The sequence below is a fragment of the Myxine glutinosa genome, chromosome 12, assembly GCF_964187855.1.
Source record: "Myxine glutinosa chromosome 12, kmMyxGlut1.1, whole genome shotgun sequence".
Classification (NCBI taxonomy): Eukaryota; Metazoa; Chordata; class Myxini; order Myxiniformes; family Myxinidae; genus Myxine; species Myxine glutinosa.
The window spans coordinates 99,065,248-99,088,608 of NC_136272.1; the positions used below are offsets into that span (position 1 = coordinate 99,065,248).

Genomic DNA, 23,361 nt, shown 5'->3' on the forward strand with positions numbered 1-23,361 from the left:
CTAAGCGATGGCGGAATGGTGCATCTGGCTCTTTGGGCTTGTACGTGACTTGGCGTTTTGACTTGTAGCCGTACATGATGTTCTGACTGATGGTTATAACATCTCGATGAATAGTGGCTGAGCGCATAGTCTCTGGCTCAATGCTCGTGGCTGGTCCTTCCAGTAGCCAGCGGAGGAAAGCATAGAGTACTTTGGGTACATGCTTTTCAGCATCATCAGTGTTCATTTCTCCTTCAAATTGCCATGGGTGCTTGTTCTGACAAGCAATGGCACTGCGGAGAACAGAGGCACTCTCAAACAGTTGTTCGATGTTTTTTTCATTTGTCTTCGTCATTGCATCTTCGACAGCTGCATCACGCACGGCAGTGGAGAATACACAGTCTGACTCGTTTCGACGTTTTGGTTTCATGAAGTGAACGTCATCAATGTGAGAGTTGATTTTCTCCTTCATGCCTTGGGTAGTAGGTGATGGGACATTGTGCACACCATTATTGTCAAGAATCCTGGAGTAAACCGACTTCAGGTCAGACATGTTGAGAATTTCACCAGCTTGGAGTAGAGAGCGAACAAGGCTGACAAACTCAATGTCTGCGGCTATTTTGATAACATTAGTTTCTTGCAGTATGTGTTCTTTGTCATCACTTGATGTCCCACTCTTGGGAGCACGTTGGACATTCTGCACCCAGCATGGGAGATGATACTTGACGTCGATCGCATGAGCATCATGTGCACTGATGGCAGCACTCAGCTGAACTTTCCACTTGTGGTTGCTGCCTTCTTAAACAGCTTTCTTCAGCTGTTTACCTGCGTTGAACGTGCATACAACATGTACACTTTCCTTAGTGACCTCTTGACAGAAGAAACAAAGGTCTCTGTTGAATGGAGTTGATGATGAACGTGTGAAGCGAAGAGTCTCGTCTTGCGTAGAACCTGAGGTACTTGCAGCGGCAGGTGCAGAAGAAGGACGTCCACACCTCTTATGAAGATGCTGGGTGTCGCCATGTTCGCAGGCTTTCTGGTGGCGAACTCTAGCACGCTCCAGGTGAGCAGTGTTGCATGTAGATCCATAACATGCCCGGTGCCACTTTGCTTTATTGTTCCTCAAGTCAGTGGCAGTGAAACAGCTTAATCGTTCGCTGATCTGTTTGAAGTCGGCATCACCATATCGTGCCCTCTCCTGGATGAACTGGAGAAACTTTGCATATGAGCCCAGTGCTGGCTCAGTCACTAGTGCACCTTGGGGATCCTGGCACTGAATGCAAAGTGTGAAATCAGTTTCTTTCTTGGTTTTCTTGCTTTTTGGCTCCATCATAGCTCAGGGTCACGAATCTGGAACATACAAATAACAAATAACAATTAAGATAGATGTGCATTAAGTTAGATTTTGGACACTGGTTCGGCTGTGCCATAAAAACCTATTTTTATCCCTTGTAGGTTATTAAAGAAGGTTTCATTCAATTCTCTATCCCCAAAAATGTACAACTGGACACCAGAATCGAAACTCTAGGTCATTTAGAAGCCAAGATAATGGAATTTTACGTTTTCGACATCCGCCATTTTGAAAATCCAAAATGGCCGCCATAAAGAACTTGAAACAATTGGAGACATATTTTTTCTAGAACTTATATCATCCCTAAAGACAGCCCAACCAGTGTCCAAAAATTAACAAGCAATTTCACCGGGCATTTCAATCTGCTACATTGGCCCCCCCACTATAGTTTTAAAACATCGTTTAACGCCAACATAGCGCCAACATAGTTTGCCGACGGGAAATAAATGAATACGCTCTCAAATGTGCCATCCGAGGCAGAGTCTGTTCGCCACGTTCGGCACACGTGATAGCTCACTGCTCTCTGATTGGTTGAATCGTTTTTTGGACATAGCTCGGTAACTACTTCTGCGATTAATTTAAAACCTTGAAAAGGCACATCCTCGGGTCCCCAGCAATATACCTGGCAAGTTTAAAGTATATCGGACCCGTGGTTGTCGAGAAACAGCGGTCACAGACAAACAAACACACACACAGACACACAGACACACACACACACAGAGATTGCTGGAATTATAGATAGACTAGGACGTGCCCGTACGTGGCGTACCCGTAACCGTACCGTACCCGGTACCGTACCCGTACCGTACCCGTACCCGTGACGTGCCCGTAATGAATATGTACAAAATATAAATATGTATGTACTACAATCGATCGTACCTTACAACAATCAACACAGATTGCAACGTCAAATAAATGAATACGCTCTCAAATGTGCCGTCCAAGGCAGTGTCTGCTCGCCACGTTCAGCATCAGTTCAGCGTCACTATGACTATCCGTAAGTCCGGAGGTGACGTCCTCATTTGACTGTCCGGAAGGTCGCATATCGCAGGAAAGCGAAAGAATCGCAAATTAGTTTTAATTAGTTTTAAAACATCGTTTAACGCCAACATAGCGCCAACATAGTTTGCCGACGGGAAATAAATGAATACGCTCTCAAATGTGCCATCCGAGGCAGAGTCTGTTCGCCACGTTCGGCACACGTGATAGCTCGCTGCTCTCTGATTGGTTGAATCGTTTTTTGGACATAGCTCGGTAACTACTTCTGCGATTAATTTAAAACCTTGAAAAGGCACATCCTCGGGTCCCCAGCAATATACCTGGCAAGTTTAAAGTATATCGGACCCGTGGTTGTCGAGAAACAGCGGTCACAGACAAACAAACACACACACAGACACACAGACACACACACACACAGAGATTGCTGGAATTATAGATAGATAAACGAGATCAAAGAAGAGGTAGAGGAGAAAAGGAGGAGGAAGTTGGAAACAGATTGCATTGAAGAGAGGGTAGGGAAGGGGAATCTAATGGACTCACAGGTTGGTCTGAGCTCATTCAAACCTCATGTTGCTGGTATCCCAGGTCCAGATCCCATTTACCTATTTGGCTTGTTCATCATGTCGTCGTACAAGCTCCTCCATGGTGGTTGACACGTGCACAGGCTGTGTGCTATGAGGATTGTCTCGAGTTGAACATCCCATCGGGCTCCATAAGTTCTGCCATTTAAAAAATGTTGTCGTTAAGTTATTCTTGTCACAGAATTCCATTGAAATTCCAAAATTAATGTTTTCTGGTGCAGAAGCATGCTTGTATTTAGGAATGTTTAGGTTTGTTTTTTCGGAATGTTTTTAGGAATGCCATTTGGATGACTGTCTGCCTGGATAATGAGGGGTTTTTTTCCACCTTCTCCCAACCCTTCACTGCCTTTAACGCCCCCCCCCTTCCCCCCTCCCCAAAACCCCAATCTCCCATCCAACAGGGTTCAACCAAACCGGAGATGAAGGGAAAGACAGAGTCAAAGACTGGTTTGGCAAATAATGGAAAAGGCAAAGAGTGGGGAAATAAAATGAAGACAACTCAGGTGTCGGTTTGTATCCCAAAGGTGAGTTAACTGCTCACTTTGATAAATTCGTAGAGTATTCGTTTTTCAGCTCACCTGGACTCTAGTCCGGTGAGCTTATGCAAGTGAGTGTGTCTGTGAACACTTCAGTCGCTTCAGTCAACACGCTTTGATGGGGGGTTGACCCTCCAAAATAGGTATTTCCTCTCCGAAGGTACACCCACGATTTTGATTAAACTTGGCCACAAGCTGCATATCTGATGCCTAATGAAGGCGTATTGGCCGCATCAAAATCTGTACTTATTAAGGGGGATTACAGGGGGTGGGGTGTGTTTCCCGAAAAAATAGGTACATGCTCTTCTCTGAAAGTGTACACACAATTTCGAGCCTAATGAAGGTGTCTTTTGATTGCATCAAAGTCTGCACTCATTAAGGGAAACTGGGAACTACGGGTGTGTTTTTGACACCCCCCCCCCCCCATTTTGACACCCCCCCCTTCCCCAAAATAGGTATTTGCTCTCTTCTCCGAAACGACACACACAATTTCAATGAAACTTGATCACAACCTTCATCACCCGTGATGTACCAAAGTTTGTTCACAGCATAAAAAATATCAATGTCTGAGCATGTCTGTCGGTGTTTTGAGTGACTGTGGCTCCTGATCCAGCTGAGCTTTATGACCCGTGGTCCCATTTTTATGATGGTAATGATTTATTGATGATAATAATAATAATAATAATAATAATAATAAGAGTCTTTATTATTTATATCCTTGCTGTGCAGAAAGGATTTGTGTTCTTCCTCCTGTTGGTTGTTCAATGGTGTCTGGTATCTTCAAAGTGAAGTAAATCCACGTATTGTGGTTAACGCTTCAATGCCCTGAGGGCAACTTAGCTTTTGATACCTTTAAAAAAATAAGTTTATCCTGTCTTGTTTGGGTTGTCTGTGTTAATAAGTTCAATAAATTAATGAAAAATCCCTCATCGAGCGACACTTGGCAAAAGAGAAACAAAGTAGAATGGCACTCAGTAGAGCATCCTTTTGACCCCAAAAATAATTAGTGGTTGAATTCAGTGACCTGATATGCAAATTGTCTTCAAATGAAGTTAATCGGATGAAAATTGACAATTTAAAAAATTTGGCCAATGTTGACCTTTTGGTCTATACTAATCTCAAAAATAGTTTGTGGTTAAATTCAGTTTGCTGATATGAAAATCCCATTCAAATTAGAAGTCAATCTGATGAAAAATAAGGATTTTAGAAATTAGAAAAAATTTGTTGACCTTAGGCCTATGTTGACCCTTTGGCCGATGTTGATCTCAAAAATAGTTGGTGGTTGAATTCAGTTTGCTGATATGAAAATCCTATTCAAATTTCAAGTCAATTGGATGAAAATTGAGGTTAGAAATTCGAAAATGATTTTTATTGGAAAATGAAAAATGAAAAAATGAAAAAATGAAAATGAAAATGAAGAGAAAATTCGAAAAGAAAAAGAAAAGAAAAGGATGTTGACCTTTTGGCCTATGTTAATCTGCAAAATAGTTGGTTACATTCAGTTAGCTGATATGTATATCCTATTCAAATTTCAAGTCAATCGGATGAAAATTGAGGATTTTAGAAATTTGGAAAAAGTGGTTGACCTTTGGCCTATGTTGACCTTTTGACCTCAAAAATATATAGGATTTTGTCGGACCACCAAATCTACCATTTGGTGAAAAGTATAAGTGAGCGGACAGACACACACACACACACACACACACACACACACACACACAAACTGGAGTGACCAACATACTTGTCCAAAAAAATGTTTTTGTCAAGTAATAATAAGGAAAGAAACAAAACGTTTTTTTTTAAACCTAAAATGATTTCTGTCGATGTTTCAGGAAAAGAGTTGTTCAGTGATGGATGACGTTGTTTTGACTCCGCATTCAGTGCTTTTAAATTGAAAGCACCAGGGGTGCTTCCTTGAAGGGTAATTAAAGTTTCTCCTTGGAGAAAGCAGCATTGATTCTTTATTACCCACAACAGATGGTGGCAGCTTTAAAATGGCATTAGCTGTGACAAACCCTGTTGATATAAGGGTAATTAAAAATGTGTGTATCGTATTCTCGACTATAGGTGGTGGTGGTGGTGGTGGTTCGTATACAGCCTGTGGCTGCTTGGCTGCATCATTTTCTGGGGGCTGGTGGTTTGATTTCAGGTGGTTTGACCTTTTCATTCACCTAGAAACTTGATTGTACGACGTTAGCCCTGCAGGACATGATGCACCATTTCCTGTCACCAGCTGCCCCCCCGCATTGACATCACTTCACATTCGTTGCCCCTTCCACTGCACAAACCCGAAATAAATCTGTCGTTATTTTATGATCATCTGTGACATGAAGTTATGGTCAGCCTTGAACCACCCTTGTTCACAGGGCGGTCAAAGGTCAACGCCGCATAAAATCGGCAGTTTTCATCCAATTGACGAGAATTTTAAAGAAATTGCATGTTGGGTCAGTGAGTTTTGTTTCAATGAAAAGCTAACGCCATTTTTTTTCGATAAAAAGGTCAAGGTTGCATAAAATATCAGTCAGTGACCCAATATGACTCAATTTATCAAGTGTAACCTATGTTTTGTCAGGAAGGTCAAAAGGTCATGGTCATAAAATTGTCAATTTCCATCTGATTGACTTGAACTTTGAGCAGAGTTTGCATATTCTTTCACTGAAGCCTATTTCTGATAAGGTCAAAAGGTCAAGGTCACCTAAAATCGTCAATCATTTTTTTTTATAGCTGTTTTCGTCATTTTTAGCATCCAGAAGAAGAAGATTAAGTCAGAATACAAAGTGGATGTGGATGGGCTTTACATTTTCATATACTTTGTAGCTTAGTTTGTATCTTTATTATATTGATTGATTATTTTGTTGCATAAAGATCCATATCCGTCTTTCTGTCTTTCTCTGGTATTCTCTTGCAGGTAAATATTTGTCTTTTGCAAGCTTTGATGGAGGAATCTGCAGGACCCAGCTGCATCGTACAAGCCTCGCCTTGCATGTCCCTCCTGTGTCTAAGCTTCCAGTCTTTGTCTTGCCAACTGCTAATGAACAGGTCTGACATTGGGGCACAACGTTGAGGCAACACCTTTACTTAGGGCTAAACCAAACACCACCTGACCCTCGATCACCTGTTCACCAGCGTTTTACATCAACCGGTCTATTTTGGGCATGGTGGCATGATGCTTGCAGATGTGTGTTGGAGGAAGGTGGTCGTTCAGGAGGGACGATGGACAGCACGTCTGGCCAGGCGAGTCGACTTCAGCCCCAGTCCTCCGGATCCTTACGCAGTACAACGGCCGCTGACTGGCCCCGTGAAATCGCTGGCCGGCTCACCATGAGACGTGCTCATGGCCAGCTACGTGGCCTACTGGTTCACGGTGAGTGACATTGTGCCTGCAGCTTGATTTGGTTGCTTAACTCTTGAAGGTAGCACCACACCACAACTGCCTTAATTGTAAGAAAGTTGTCCTGACTGAGAAGTTAAGCTCTTAAATGCAGGAGTGTGTGCACGTGCACGCACACACACATATGGAGATTACAACCTATGACACACACACACACACACACACACACACACACACACACACACACACACACACACACACACACACACACACACACACACACACACACACACACACACACACACACCTTCCAAAAACTTAATTTGACCTTCTCAGGTCAAGAACTTGGAAACAATTTTGTCACTGCAATTCCGGCGGACAAGTCTCGCGTGCTGTTTGTCATGGACGACGCTGAATCCTCGCCGGGTGAAATGGGCATCCACGACTGCTTGGACAAACAGCACTCGCCAACATCTGCAGATGCTTGGGGTTGGATTATGTTTGAGTGTGGCATTGAGGACATCATGGCAAAAGGTGAACGTTTACTTTGAGTTTGTACTCTGGTATAGGTTAACCTTTTCAGCATTGTAACTGTGCATAGCAACCAGCACACCAAGCAGCAGGTGTGCCGTTTTACCCCATTTAATATGCAATCTCAGAGTTGCAATTTGCTGAATCAAGCAAGCGCTTTCCACAGTGTTTTCCCTTTTTATTCATTTTTACTTCTTATTTTCTCTCTGTTTCGGTTCACCGTTAAGTCATCAAACCGTCATGTCTTCACAGCGAGAAAGCTCTGGTTTGGCATAAACATTCACCACATTGTTATTCGTGGTTCAGCAAAGTAACAATAAATGAATGTAACATTTCTTCTCTTCTTGCGTCTGCTGTGTGCTGCCTGCCACCTTGTGCAGAAATATGTGCATCGGAAACATTTTGAAGGAGCTGGGGATGATTTCGTCGATAACTTGACTTTTCTCCGATACATGGCCCGCAGGTGGAATGCAGAAAGGAGTGTTGCCTGGGTTCTGCCTTGGTGCCGAGCGTGCCGGCGGCCTTTCCAGCTCGGCTACTGGAAGTGGATACAGCACCGAGGACTCGGACGCAACTCCACGACCCGAAGAGCACGAGACGTTCTGGAGCTCTTCTTTGAGTTCCGATGATCAGGTGAGCCTAGAACTATGGGTGTATGGAAAGGATCACATTGCTCGTCATGGTCTTAAGTGCATGGAGGAATAAGGAAGGAAATTGTATTTTCTATTTGTTGATTAATTTTTTGTTCCAAGTAAATTGGACATTCCATAAGCAAATTAAATTGGTTGCATGTATGATCAGCTGGTGGCAAGAAATGGTGATGCCTCATCATGAGGACACAGACATGGCATCCCAGAGGTTGTGATGTCAAATCTGGCTGAAGACAGCCATGTTTAGGACGTGGTTACTTGGTTTCTTGAAGCTATAGTCAACGTCTCAGTGGTTGTTCTCGCCATAGTGGTGGTGGTGGTGGTGGTGGTGGTGGTGGTGGTGGTGGTAGTAGTAGTAGTACTACCGGTTGTCGTCATCGTCGTTCCATTATGTTGTTTGTGTTGTTTAGGTCATATCATCTCGACCTCGAAGAGATGCACTTATAGAAATGGGCTGCCCGGGTGTCAGAATGTCTGTCCGTCCGGTTGTCTAAGTTTTTGCTATTTTTGCTACTCCTCTCATCATCTGGCCGATTGTCCTGAAAAATCGATTGTTTACAAGACGATAGCCCGCACAATTGCTCGGGCTTCGATTTTCTGATTTCAGATCAAAGGGGGAAAGGGGAATTCTATTTTTTTTTCTGTCCCCCCCCCCCCGCCCCCCCCCCCCCTATAGATTTTTCAATTTCGGATCAGGGAGGGCTCCCAGGTGGTTTCACCAAAATCAACAGAGGTACAACCACAAGAGATGACAGTCAGCCCACTCGGGGCTACTTGTTATATCCAGAGTCCAAGCTTGTGGGAGAGCTAGAGCACAGAACAAATCAAGACGCAACAAAGCAAAAGGAACAGCAGAAAGAGATTAAATGGATGCAGACGGACAAAGAAAGACGCAGTTTAGGATGAGAGGGAGAGTGGACCAGATGGATACAGAAAGAATCGGTTCACTCACAATGCCCTTGGGGCTACTCAGAATGGTTATTGAATTGCTCCCCATGAAAAAGGCATCACTACCCAAAATCTCCTGAACAGAATAAATCGAGAAAATTAAGTTACCTCCACATTGAATAATGAAAAGCAATAACCATCATGCGGCTTATGACAATATGTGACGTCATCACCAGGCGCTTCTCATTATCAGGGTGCCTGGATCTTCTTATGTAGCCTTAGAAACATCGTATTCCTATAATTTTGCTTGATGGAATTCTTGAAAATGCAAGTTGCTGTTTTCTTTCATTCTAATTTCTGTGAAAGATTTTCGTTTGTTACCTGCGCCACCGAAAGTAGATGGAGGTTATGCTTTCACCCCTGTCTGTGTCTGTTCGTTGGTCTGTTTGTGAACAGGATATCTCAGAGTTGTGGATGGATTCGGGCGAAATTTGGTGGAGGTTGAGTATGTGACACGGATGAAATGATTCGATTTTGGTCAAGATTCGAATCCGGATCCGGATGAGATATTTTTTTTGAGTGATAGTGGCGAAAACGATAAAAAACCTGATATTTTAAAAAGTTGTGGATGACAACAATTGGTGTATGAGTTGGGTAAGTGACAAGACCAAGCCGCTTAGATTTTGTTTCAGGTCCGCATCCAGATCCGGCCTATCAGTGCGATACAACATGTAAACTGTTCAGCCTGGCGGAGGTATGCTCTCTACCGAGTCCAGTCTTTTCATGTTATGCCAACGGTTACTCCCTGTGAAGTCTCTTGCTTCTGTGTCCTTTATGACCCACTTTGTGTTTGGCTGCTTTGCACAGGATGAGGGTGTCGAATCTGACGATCTGAAAAAGGAAGGCTCGCTGGTGGCTCCTCCACCAGACTCGTGTAGCGCCAAACTCACCGTGGAAACCATCTGGTTCAACTTTGCCGCTCCTACCAACCTGCCACCTGCCCCAAGCTACTCCCGGTGTGTGATGGATTCTAAACCTCTGTGTCGTTGATGGGAACGATGCACATCCTAACTATGAATCCATGATTTGTGATACACTTATTGCCCCCGAGAGAAGGTCATCAGGACTTTCCCAGCTGAACGTTGTCTTGAATTATTCTCGGCTGTAGATTCCTTATGGTGTTGCTTTACCTATTGATGTCTTGCCATCATTACAAATGGTATTTAGGTGGGTGGGCGAGGGGTCAGAAATGGGGTTTTGTTGATGGTACAGTATGTGACTGTGGCATATTCTGGGCATTCTTGTCTGAAGCACACACCCTTTCTGACCTCTTCTGCAGACAGTAAAGGTAAGGTTTGTGTAGCAATATGGAACAGTAACTGTGTGAAGGAAATTTGCCTCACAACAAATATCTTCAATATTTGAAAATCTTTCTTCAACCTTAGGCACCTGAACTTGCTGAGCACGGCCAGCCCGGCGATTGGCGCATGGCTTGTTCCCTTGGACCAGCTCATGTCATCGGTGGACAAAGTATGCGTCGCGGGAACACTGCGCATGTGTGCGGTGATTGCCTGCATCATGACGGAGGCACTGAAGGTATAAAAATGTGCAGTCCTTTCGTACCTTGTTTCTAAGAGCAATTTGACCTTCCCTATTCTCGACTGCTTGAAGGATTTTGCATGAACTTTGTGTTCCAGTTGACATACAACAAGTATCTCTTTAACTTGCACCTCACTCGGTCCTTTATTATTGAAAAGCCTGTGGCCCGTGACCGGTTGTGCACAATGTACCAATTCAGGCATCTTGACAAATCCAGTTTTTGAGCATGTGATCTGTCATTGGGATGTACCAGCACTTTATTTTTAAACGCTCTGTCAAAGTACAAGTTGCAGCTATTTTCAAAAATAGTTTCCAATGAAGTGCTTTGTGCTTTTTCTTCCTCGTCGGTTTCACTCCAGCCCTCTTGATCCGGTGCATTTATTTGTTTATTTTATATATATATATATATATATATACTGTATATATATATATATTTTTTTTTTTTTTTTTTTTTTTTTTTTTAACCAATCGCCCACTAGGTTCAAAGCATCCACATGCCAATGAAAAGCAAGTATTGGCGCACAGTCAAACAGGCTCGTCTGCTGCAGGAAAACCCCTCTTGTTTACTCTGCAACATCTTGCATCGCTACCTCCATCGTGTGGAGTACACTGTGGTGGAGGAAGCTACCATGGTGAGTCTGGTGTTATACATTAGGAATGACCACCAACCATCCTTTGGAGGTTGTGTAGACCTTTAGGAGATGAGCCAGTTATGTATCACTGTGCCACCGACCGACCTCCTTCACACCACTTAAGCCCCAATGATAAGGTGCAAGGCACCTGCTTTGAAAAGCTTTTTCACCAGCTTAGGTCATGAAGACACATGCATTGTGTTACAGACACACACACACACACACACACACAGACACACAGACAGACAGACGCACACACAGACGGAAACGCAGACAGAGAGAGAGAGACACACCCACAAAGACAGGAGCCACACACAAAGACACTAGACACACACACAAAGACACCAGACGCACACAAAGACACCAGACACACACAAAGACACCAGACACACACAAAGACACCAGACGCACACAACGACACCAGACACACACATAGACACCAGACAGACACTAGATACAGATGGGTTTTTTGTTGTGTGTGCGTTTTCTCTTTGTGTAGGTGTTGTCTGGTTTGTTGTGGTGTTGTATTTTTGTGGTGTTGCTTGTACAGTGGTTATTTCATTTTTCCATGATAGACTGATGGACTTCCTGCGCTGGTTACGTTGAAAAACGGATTGATAGCATTGGCCCGGCAGTGGATGAAGATAATTGTAGCAACCCCAGGACACCTCGGCTCCAAGAACATTTCTCGACTGCAAGCCGTTTCTGCTGCTGTTGCCAAGCCGAGCGCGGGTGCCGGGATGATGGTGCCACCTTCCGAGAGTCGGGGGCCAGTGCGCAGTGACGCAAGCTGTGAAGCCGATGTGGTGGACTTTGACACTGGTATAGTGGTATAGTCCTGCCGAAATACTGAGTGTGCAAATACATTTGATGTAGCGGAAGATTGTAGATCGCTTGCACTTTGGCTGTTGCACAATATATGGTCCACGTACTATTATACCAACCGGATAGTGCTACATTGAATAATTGGGTATGTTATGATTCAAGAAAAGTTTTGCATTTTTGGACTTGAGTGCTGGTCAATGCATTTGATAATGCAGTTTTCTCACTTATGGGTTTGTAACGTCTGTTTATTCATGAAAGTATTTCTAGTGAAGTTTACTTCCAGCATCGATACTTTGCACAATAGCCTGGTGTTGGCTTAGCGGTTAGGGTGCTGGCATGGAATCCTGAGTTTGAATCCCAGTCGATCGTTGAATTAACGCCAGGGGGGTTGACTCACTCAGCCTGTCATCCTTCCGAGGTTGGCAAATTGAGTACCAGCTTGCTGGGATGAATGTGCCGGTGTGTGCCCTGGTTTAGAATAGGTACGCCATATCCCTGCGTGTCCTAATAGGTGACTAAAGGTTTGGTGTCAGTAAGGGCATCCAGCCATAAAAACATTGTCTCAAAAAGGGAACCATGATTATTGTCATGGGGCTCGCAAGGCTAATCTCCCCTCCAGCAGGGAAAATGGCCCTAAAAAGGGAATTGTTTTTTTTATCGATACTTTGCACAGGCATGGTGAGCGAAAATACTATGTTGCTGGAGACGACTGGTGCTGGGAGCCACCACTCACCACCGGGTCACATTGGACCGGTTGATGGCTCGGACAACATCATGTGCAAGTTTTCCAAACCTCACACCGCAGTCGAGTCTGGATTTCCTATCCGGGTAAAAACAGTGTTGGGATATTGCCTGGTTTGTTTTTTTTCCACATTTCTCGTTCTTTGAACCATACGTCTTGATTTGCTGTATACTCATTTTCCTCCATATTGAATGTTTTCTCAACAACTTCACTATGCAGTGTTATTGTTACCTGTGCTATTGAAGGTGAATGTTGGTTGTTTTTACCCCTGTCTGTTTGTTGGTTTTTCTGTCTGTGAACTGGATATCTCCAAAATTTGTGGACGTATTCGGACGATATTTGGTGGACAGGTTGGCTGTGTGACAAAGATGAAATGATTTCATTTCAGTGAACATCCTGATCTGGATCTGCATACGAGAACTTTTTAAGTGATTCTTCACCATTGAGAGATGCAGCTCAAAACAATATATAGCATGATATCTCCAAAAGTTATGGACGGATTTGGACGAAACCTGGTGGACAGGTTGGGTGTGTGACCACAACGAAATTATTCGATTTTGGTGAGAATCTGGATCCAGATATGATAATTTTGTAAAATTTTTTTCACTAGCGAGGTACCTGTGCTATGCATGGATGGGATTATGTGGAAACGAGAGAGAGAGAGAGAGAGAGAGAGAGAGAGAGAGAGAGAAAGAAGAAGAAGAAGAAGAAGAAGAAGAAGAAGAAGAGAGAAAGAGACACAGAGACAGAAACTTCATAGGGGTGGAAACTCAAAATCATAATTATTGTATTGCGACATTTATGAAACCTCCCACCCACCTTAGGACACCTATTGGGACCCCAAAAGGTTCCACAGAAAGTTTAATAGGGCTAGCCACAAAACTGAGGGAGTAGTTTGGGGACAGACAGACAGACAGACAGACAAGACATTCCTGCTTTATTATATAAGTTCTTCACCATTGAGAAATATGGCCAAAAACTATATATAGCACGATATCTCACAAAGTTGTAGATAGATAAAGACAAAACTTGGTGAAAGATTTAGCGAGATGACAAGAACAAGCCAATTCAATTGTGAAGAAGGCTTTTCTCACTTCACAGCCTCGGCACTTGACATCGGTCGACATTGAATCAATCAACACAGCTGATTGGATTTGAACCCATGATCCCAGGATCATGAGCTAAATCCTCAGGTGGAAACAAAGAATGCAAACCCAGATAACGATTTGGAAAAAGCAATTTTTCCAACCTTTTCAAATCGGCATCTTGCTTATCGGTGCAAACTGCAATTATCTCTGCCTAACCGGACTGCATTTACCTGCTATGCACGTTATCGTCGTCTAATTTTAATTAACCACCTTTATTCTGGAGCATTGATCGAGCCTCTTTGGGTAGTAAATAATAACCTGTTTGTTTTGTCAGCCACTGCACCTCTAATTTGCATGTTGATTTACATTGGCACAGATTTTCTGCTGATTATTCTGAGTTGATTAATTGTGTTTGGCTTCCATTTCTAATTACCAGTCCAACTTGCACCTACAAGTCTGATCCAGGCTTGATTTGTTATCATGATTTGTTTTGAGCTAGCCTCCAGGTCCCCCAGTGTAGACCCCACGCACCTGCAGTTCATCTCCACAGAATGTACTAACATTTTCCTCTCTGCCCCTTTCATGCGGTGCTATCCAAGTGTGCAAGTCATAGAAGATGTTACTGTCTTGGAATGAGCGTTTTGGGTGGGTGTGTTGCAGGGAGTGCACCCATACCAAGCGTTGAACCACGCCAGCCGAGAAACCGTCGGTGTGGACTCGCCAGCACACGTTCACGGTGCCCCTTTGCCACAGAGTGAATTGCCGCACAAGGAAACCATGTCATGCCAACTGATAGAGAGTGTCAGCAGCCTGCACATGTGTGACAGCAGTACTTTGAGGGCTTCTGGAGGGACACTCAAAACTAGTTCACTTCCACGCACAGGTGCACATCAGGAATTTTAGTTTCCTAAAAGCAAATACGCTCCTAATTTTCTAACTGTTCTCATTGCCTGATTTTTCACTCAAAATATTTGTTTGCCATGCTTTAAGTACCATCCTTTTATATCCTCGTTTTTTTTTTCGGTTATTTTTTGTTTTTTTTTGTTTTTTTTGCTAGTGACCGCTTTACCCGGAGAATCCTTCGCTGGTCATCCATTGCTGATGGAGACCTCCAACATGAGTTTCTATAATTGGATGTCGCAAGCGGTTAGCGATAGGAATGTGTCCACTCATGATTCACCACCTGCAGGATTGGGCCAGAACAGCCTGCAGACTGGTACGTAACACGTTTTGAGAAACGGTTGGTCTTAGGTTGGACAATAATGCAAGCAGGATGGCATGTGAAGGCCCGCATTGGCAGTGTGGCAGTGCAATGGAATTTATCAGCTGCTCGGAATGCATTCACATAAGTTTTTTTTATAATGTTAGCCTCACTTGGTTTCCAATATGATGCACATGCTTTTGTCAACTATGTTGTCCATATACAATGTTGGAGAGGTGATACATGCAACATGTGGTTGTCATTTGTGTGTCAGGCTTGCCGCCCGCTGGAAAACTGACCCCAGATTTCACTGCCATGCTGTCCAGTGAGCAGAATACTCCAGAGGGAACACACTCACAGATGAGTGGAAGCCAAGAAACTGTAATCGACATTGATGGGAGCAAAGGACTTCCGGCAGTGCAGTTGGCTGATGCTCAGGTTCATGACTGGTGATGTAGAAGAGTAAAAATTCCCTGTTGTACAGTCACGTGAAAAAGTAAGTACACCCCATTTAGAGTTTTGACTTTTTCAACATATTTCAACATACAGCCATTTGATCTTCATTTCAACAATATTGATAGATAAAGGTGATATAATATAACAAATATCATGAAACATTTACATTTTGTAGTCCATTGTATAATTTAAATAAACATAAATGCAAATTTCGCATGTGGAAAAAGTAAGTACACCCCTACATTTATCACTACTTCAAATACCTAAAATTAGAATCAGGTGCACCAGCTCAGGTGCAAATGATTAGAACATCGTTAGAGAGGATCTTGGAGGAACCTGTCTTATTTAAACCTCAGACATTTAGTTTGGTTTGCTCTTTGTTGTTGAAGTGTGTGGCATCACCATGCCTAGATCAAAAGAGCTCTCTGAGGCCTTCAGAAAGAAGGTTATAGATGCCTACGAGTCTGGGAAGGGATTTAAAAAGATCTCCAAACAATTTCAAATCAATCATTCGACTGTCTGGAAGATCATCTACAAGTGGAGAAGATTCCAAACAACTGTCAACTTGTTCAGGCCAGGCCGCCTCAGCAAATTCAGCCCGATAGCAGATGCTGAAAGAAGTCTCTAAGAACCCCCAGAATGTCATCACGGGACCTACAGGTAGCTCTTGCCACTGTTGATGTCAAAGTGCACGAGTCTACCATTAGAAAGAGGCTGCACAAATTTGATCTACATGGGAGGTGTGCCAGGAGGAAACCTTTGCTGTCCAGAAAGAACATCAGGGCAAGACTAAAGTTTGCCAATGAACACCTAGGCAAAGACCAGCACTTCTGGAGCAATGTGCTCTGGACAGATGAGTCAAAGGTAGAGCTATTTGGCCACAGTACCAGAAGACATGTTTGGCGAAAACCAAAGACAGCATTTGACCACAAGAACCTGATACCAACTGTAAAGCATGGTGGTGGAAATATTATGGTTTGGGGCAGCTTTGCTGCATCAGGGCCTGGGCAGCTCACCATCATAGAATCCACTATGAATTCTTCATTGTACCAGAGGGTGCTTGAGGATAATGTGAGGCCATCTGTCGGAAAGTTGAAGCTCAACCGAAGGTGGACCTTGCAACATGGCAATGACCCTAAACATACCAGTAAATCCACGAAGGAATGGCTGAAAAGAAAGAAATGGAGGGTTCTGGAATGGCCAAGTCAAAGCCCGGATCTAAATCCCATCGAGATGTTGTGAGGGGATTTGAAACGAACTGTGCATGCAATTGTGCATGCTGTGCAACAATTTTTTGTTGAATAAATTATTGCAAAGTCAATGTTTCATTGATTTTTGTTCCATTAGATCACCTTTATCTATAGATACTGTTTAAATGAAGATCAAATATTGATATGTCCACATATGTTAAAAAGATTTTAAAAACATTTCATGGGGTGTACTTACTTTTTCCACGTGCGAAATTTTAATTTATGTTTATTTAAATTATGCAATGGACTACAAAATGTAAATGTTTCATGATATTTGTTATATTATATCACCTTTATCTATCAATATTGTTGAAATGAAGATCAAATAGCTGTATGTTGAAACATGTTGAAAAAGTCAAAACTTTACATGGGGTGTACTTACTTTTTCATGTGACTGTCGATCCCATTAATTCAGGAGTTTGTTTAATCCATGACATCGATGCAAGTATGAATTTTAAGCATGGATGAAATCCTCTTGTGAACGACTGGGATCTTCATCATCATATGTGAATTTGCTCTTTTGTTATTGTCCAACGGAGATGCCATGGTCATCAATTTCATCGGTCAATATTGTGTTTTGCAGGTCGTGTTCCGCCCACTGTTGGAAAGGTTGGGCATCCGTGCACGAGAAGTCGAAGGTGTGAATTACAGGGAGTACACCGGGGAACAGCTTTCCCTGGCAGGCACCCTGCGCTGCCTCCGGGCCGACATCGTTGAATCAGATTGTAGCAAAGGCCAGAAAGTTCCCAAGCTTAGGAAGTATGCAAAATATATTTGTACTTTTGTGGAATAATTTTTTTTCTGTTGCTTTTGGTAGAGGGCCTTTAGATGCATATGATTGAACATTCTAGTGAACTACAAGCTAAATATATCAGATTCAGGAGTGTAATGGTTGGCATCTGCTCCGAGTCTGGGATATTGACAGTTCCATCTTTGTCTGTCTTATCAAAGACTTGTAAAAATGGTCTGTGTTGCTTTCTTGCATGAAACTTGGCTTTTAAAAAGGATAGAGCATGGGTAAAGACCAATAGTTTGACAATCATAAGTCCATTATGCAGGCTTTGTTGTCTGGCAGCAACTGCCTGTGATTACGTTCCTTGTGAGGGAACTCAACAACAACAACAACATGCATTTTAAAGCCATTTCCACTGCTAGAGTGGGGGTTAGCCTTGCGGTCCCCATGACAATCTTCTCCATTTTGCCCTATTTTCTGCATCTCTCCTTGTTAACCCCCTTGCCCGCATTTCTTCTTCCACCATCTTTAGCCAAGTCTTTCTCGGTCTTCCCCGTCCTCTACTCCCTTCTACATTCATTTCCATCACTCTTCTCAACCAGTCACTTTCATCCTTCCTCAACACATGAACAAACCATCTCAACCTGTTCCTCTTCACAGCATCAATCACAGGCTCTATTCCCATCATCTTTCGCAATTCATCATTTGTCTTCCTCTCTCTCAACGATACTCTGCACATCCACCGAACCATTCGCATTTCCACCCTTTCCAGCCTTCGTTGCTGCTCTACGTTCATTACCCATGTCTCGCTCCCATAAATCATAACACTTCTCACACATGCAGCATACACCTTTCCCTTCAGCTTCAACAACACTCCCCTCCTCATCAGCACGCCACTCAGTTCGCGAAACGTTTTCCATGCACATCTCACTCGAGCAACCATTGCCGAGTCTGATCCACCTTCTCCATTCAGCATGTCTCCGAGGTAGCAAAATGTTTTCACACCTTCCAGCTTCACGCCATCTCCAAGATCCAACTCAACATTTCCTCCATCTGCAGCTCCCTCTGTGCACACCTTACATTTGAATGTAGCTGCCACACTGGTTAATGACCTTCTCAGACCACTACATTTTTGATGAACCCACTCAGCGCACATTGTACATTGAATGGAGTTCACTCCGACACCCTTCCTGCACACAGCACATGGCCACTTCCCAGTTCTTTCCACCTCACCACATGCTTTACCACTTACCATCACCTTCGTCTTTCCGATATTCACCTTCAGACGTTTTGTCTCCATACATTCCTTCCACTTGTTCATCTTTTCCTTCAGTCCATCCATACTTTCCGCAATCAACACCAGATCATCTGCATACAACAACTCCCACGGTAAACCCTCCTTTACGTTCTGAGCCAGCACCTCCATCCCAGCTACAAATAGTAGTGGACTTAGTACCGACCCCTGATGCACTCCCACCTTCACCTCAAACTCACCACTGTTCCCATCCTTCGTCCTTACAGCTGTGCGCGCTCTTTTGTACATTGCCATCACTACTCTGATCAAGCATTCCTCCACTCCTAACTTCCTCAATGCCCATGTCAATACTTCGCGTGGAACCCTCTCGAATGCTTTCTCCAGATCAACAAACCCAAGAAACAACTTCTGCCTCTTCTCCATGTACTTATCCTGCAACTGCCTCACAATAAAGAGCGCGTCTGTCGTTCCTCTTCCTGGCATAAATCCAAACTGCATTTCGTCGATCTTCACCTTCTTCCTTATCCTCCTCTCCAACACCCTTTCCAATACCTTCATTCCATGCTCCAATAACTTTATCGCTCGGTGCGAGCCACACTCCAGAGGGTCACCTTTCCCCTTGTATTGAGGGACGAGGGTACTCAGTTCCCAATCCACTGGAATGCGGCCTTCTTTCACCACCAGATTACAGATCTCTGTCATTCTCTTCACACCCCAACTTCCTGCTGCCTTCAACATATCTCCCACAACTCCCGTCGGCCCTCCCGCTTTTCTACTCTTCATTGCTTTTATCGCTTCCTCAACTTCCTTCTCAGTTATCTTCTCTGCCGGTCCTAAAACTGGGTTACTCTCTATGTCGCCATCCCATTCATTCTCTGTATTCAACAGCATTTCCATATATCTTTTCCATCTTCCTTTAATTCCATCTGGGTCCACAACGATTTGTCCCACTTCATCCTTCAAGCAACTCACCCCCATCACATCACACCTCTCTTTCGCTATCTGCTTTGCAATCCTGAATACCGCTCTCTGACCCTCTTCCGAATCCAAGCATTTTCCGAACATTTTCCTGCATGCCTCCTGTGCCTTTGCTACATCTTTCTTTGCAGCCTTCTTGGCCGCCTTATAACTTTCATGCTCTGCTTTTTCTGCTCCCGTACCCTTCGCCTTCTGACACTCCTTGAACTTCTTCCTCTTCTCGTCAATCCTCTTTCCAACTTCATCATCCCACCACCATGTTTCCGAGTGCCTCGGTGGTCCTTTTGTCCATCCACATACCTCACCAATGGCTCCCAACAGACTATCTTTCATTGACATCCAACCACTTTCAAGCTCAACCACATCATCCTCTACCCTACTCAGCCTCTCTTTTAATGCCTCCCTTACTGTCACCTCTTTCAACCTCTACACCTTCATTCTCGGTTGGTACTTCACCCGCCGAGCTCTCCTCGCACCTTTCACCCTTATGTCGCAGACAACCAAGTGGTGCTGTGAAACAGCCTCCTCCCCCGGGATCACCTTGGTATCCCGGAGGTGCCCCCCATCTCGCCTACACACCATCATGTAATCAACGGTTGTCGTCGTCCCACCTGACGTGTATGTAACAAGCTTATTATCCTCTTTCTGGAACTGAGTATTACAAATCAACAAATCAGCTCCATCATCAAACTCCAAAATCCTTTCAGCTTCTCCATTTCTCACACCATATCCGTAACCCCCATGAACTCCCTCAAAACCGTCCATACTCCTTCCCACATGTCCATTTACGTCTCCTCCTACCACAACAACTTCCTCATCTTTCACGTTTTCCATCAGCTTCTCTATCGCACACCAGAACTTGTCCTTCTCTTCATCGCTCCGACCAACCTGTGGAGCATATCCCGAGATGACGTTCACCAAGAGCTTTCCAATCATCATTTTCACCATCATCAACCTATCACTCACTCTAGTCACACTCACCACACTGTCTACAAATTCCTCAGTAAACTTGTTGTACTCGTGGAAAACCTGTGAGGGAACTCTTATTATTATATTATTATATATCATAAGTTTTGATCACCAGGGGTGTCACCGGGATCACCAGGTATAATTTGTGTCCTTGTGTTTATACTTCTCCCACCCCCCCCCCCCTTCCCACGCCGCCTCCCCCCAAGCCCTCTCCCTCCCACACATTCCCGATGTCCCTCACAAATGTTGTGTTTTTGTGCTTCCCCTTCTCTCCCCATCTTGTCTACCGCTCCCCTTTTTATATACTTTGGTTGTTTGTCTGTTTGATTTGTTTGTGTGATAAATGTTAGCTCTTTCACGAGCCTCGATTATGTATACAAAAAACACCAAAAAAAAAAAACCCACCGGTGTGAAAGTAGATCTCAAATTTTCTGGCATTGATCTGACTTCATCGGCCCCTGATTTTCCAAACAGGTTATATCCGATGCCTCCACCAGACAACAGGACTTCCATACCAGCGCTCGTATTCAACACACTCAGTGTTGGTGCTGTGATTCGAGAAGAACAAGCCAAAGGGCCAGCAATGGTTGTTGGTAGAGCTGCAAGGAAGCAGCCTCCACCACCTCTGTCCCTTCATGACCGTAGCCGCACCGCCCTGCCGAGTACACTGCGAGGACACGTGATAGTGTCATGCCAGTCGATCGATCAGCGCATCAACATGGCACTCGTGCGCCTGGTGCACCAGTTTTGCACCGTCATTGCGGATGTGCGTGCGACGCAGACGGACATCCTGCTGAGCCGTTACTCGGCGGGCTCCACATCGCCCACTCCCGCCTACTATGCGGACTCAAATCAACGCAAGTCAAACCGTGCGCCAAAGCGTGCTGACACGGGGAGAGAATCCCGGGGGAGCCTGGAAATCGGTCATTCGTTCAGGGTGGGCAGCACAAAGGGGAACAAGAAGGCATCAGAGGTAAAGCATGTGTGGAAGCATCTTATTACGTTATTTGATATTCTTTGCACTTCCCTTTCTTATGCTTGCATTGGATGTTAATGAAACTAGAATATAAGACCTGTTGCTCCAATGATGGGAATACCACTACTTGTGTAATTTGGAAAAAACCCAGAATTTCTTAATGGGGAGAAAAATAAAATTAGGTGATGTATACATACTGGCCTAGCTATACACTCAGGGAGCAAGGATATTGTTAATAGGATATTCATCACAGCCTTTTTAGATGCTGAATTGTGAATGATATACAATGTGACCCACCGGTGTGAAATCGCCTACCGTGAAATGTGAAATGTGAAATCGCCTACAACCCTACCTCCAACGACACACGAAGAGGAAGATCAAAATGAAAATCATTTCTTGCTCGCTCCCCTTTTCTTTCTTTTGATCAAACTGTTTGGGGTAGGTAATAGGCATGGGCCATGGCAGGAAACTAACTCTGAGGTTTCCTCGTCTCTGCCTTTGCATAAATGCTCAAAAAATTGGGCTTTTCCTTTTCTCGGCATAGCTATGATGGCTAATCTGGAGCAAGAACAAAAAAGGATTCCTGGGAGATGTTGCCCTCCTTGCAGGGATAACCAACGTCGCACGTTGGCATTTGCAGTTTCGCCACGTGTGCACATGTACCTATTAATATTTTTTGCATCACAAACCTTTCCATGAGTTCCATGAATCCACCATAGTTGGATTTATTGAAATCTGTTAATCCATTCTCAAGTTGTAACACGACAGGCAGGCAGATAGACACTGCCCCTTTTATAACGCAGATATTGGAAAATCGGTCTCCAAATGGCAAATTATTTTGACAGTCGTAGTTCAAATATTTATGTTTATTATGAAGAACATATTTATGATTAGGTTACTGAAGAGTACCCTCTTCTTTTTGTCCGGATTTTTTCTTGTCTTGCTTTTGGAACAACTACATGTCCGAACTACGTTTGAGTTTTGGGACATTTCCCCGATTTCTCACGGAGTTATGCCCTTTTTGAACTTAGAAAATATCACATATTATACATTGCTCAGTTTTCAGCTGCCCTGCTTCCACCCCACTGCTGTACACCCATTGGCTGGACAGGTGGCCTGATCCCACCCCAATTAAAACCATGCGCTGCCATTCTAAGAAGCAGCACAGATCAGCAGGCCTCATGCCTGGCCTGGGTGTTAGTCCATGTCCCAATGCAATTGGAATGATTCCAGGTACATAACCACAATGTATTTTATATGCACATAGGCTGTATGCATGTTTTTGCTTCACGTATGAACAGTTATTTTATTTATTTATTTTCGACACAAAACGCAGCATTATATAAACACAAATAAAGGGATATGTTTATCGATATTGAACTGAATCTTGGAAGGGGACATGTATGGTAAAGCAATTGACCCTCTTGTTACTATTATTATTATTATTATTATTATTATTATTATTATTATTTATCACGCAGATGACGGGGAGCATTGGGGTGCACCGTGGTGGTCGGCTGGTTCGGTCGGAGCGCAAGTCATCACGAACGGCACGCAAGGACTCATGTGATGGCGGCCTCGAACCGGTCACAGACTCCGATTCTGTTTCCATGTCAGAACAGAGTGAACCTTCTGCAGAGTGCTGGCAGGACATGTACAAATTACTCAATTTCTACTCCCTCATCTCGGATCCTGCTGGTGTTCTTCAGCGAACCACACAGATGCTTCCCACAGAAGCAGCGCTCCGCTCAGGACAGGACAACACCGCTCGAGCAGGGCCAGACAGTAGGTTCTTTTTCCTTCAAGTACCT

General features: G+C 43.9%; 1 protein-coding gene across 1 annotated transcript in view; it reads left to right on the forward strand.

The window, feature by feature from the left end:
- BLTP1 (bridge-like lipid transfer protein family member 1) overlaps positions 1-23,361 on the forward strand; it is a 282,755-nt gene that overhangs the window by 93,539 nt on the left and 165,855 nt on the right. The window contains exons 20-35 of the mRNA XM_078766129.1: positions 3,312-3,434; positions 6,355-6,485; positions 6,623-6,810; positions 7,114-7,311; positions 7,772-7,941; positions 9,714-9,862; positions 10,292-10,442; positions 10,925-11,077; positions 11,653-11,899; positions 12,576-12,730; positions 14,393-14,615; positions 14,790-14,948; positions 15,208-15,371; positions 17,223-17,398; positions 21,049-21,547; positions 23,032-23,335. Coding sequence (XP_078622255.1) covers positions 3,312-3,434; positions 6,355-6,485; positions 6,623-6,810; positions 7,114-7,311; positions 7,772-7,941; positions 9,714-9,862; positions 10,292-10,442; positions 10,925-11,077; positions 11,653-11,899; positions 12,576-12,730; positions 14,393-14,615; positions 14,790-14,948; positions 15,208-15,371; positions 17,223-17,398; positions 21,049-21,547; positions 23,032-23,335 — 3,190 coding nt within the window. The remainder of the gene's footprint in view (positions 1-3,311; positions 3,435-6,354; positions 6,486-6,622; positions 6,811-7,113; positions 7,312-7,771; positions 7,942-9,713; positions 9,863-10,291; positions 10,443-10,924; positions 11,078-11,652; positions 11,900-12,575; positions 12,731-14,392; positions 14,616-14,789; positions 14,949-15,207; positions 15,372-17,222; positions 17,399-21,048; positions 21,548-23,031; positions 23,336-23,361) is intronic.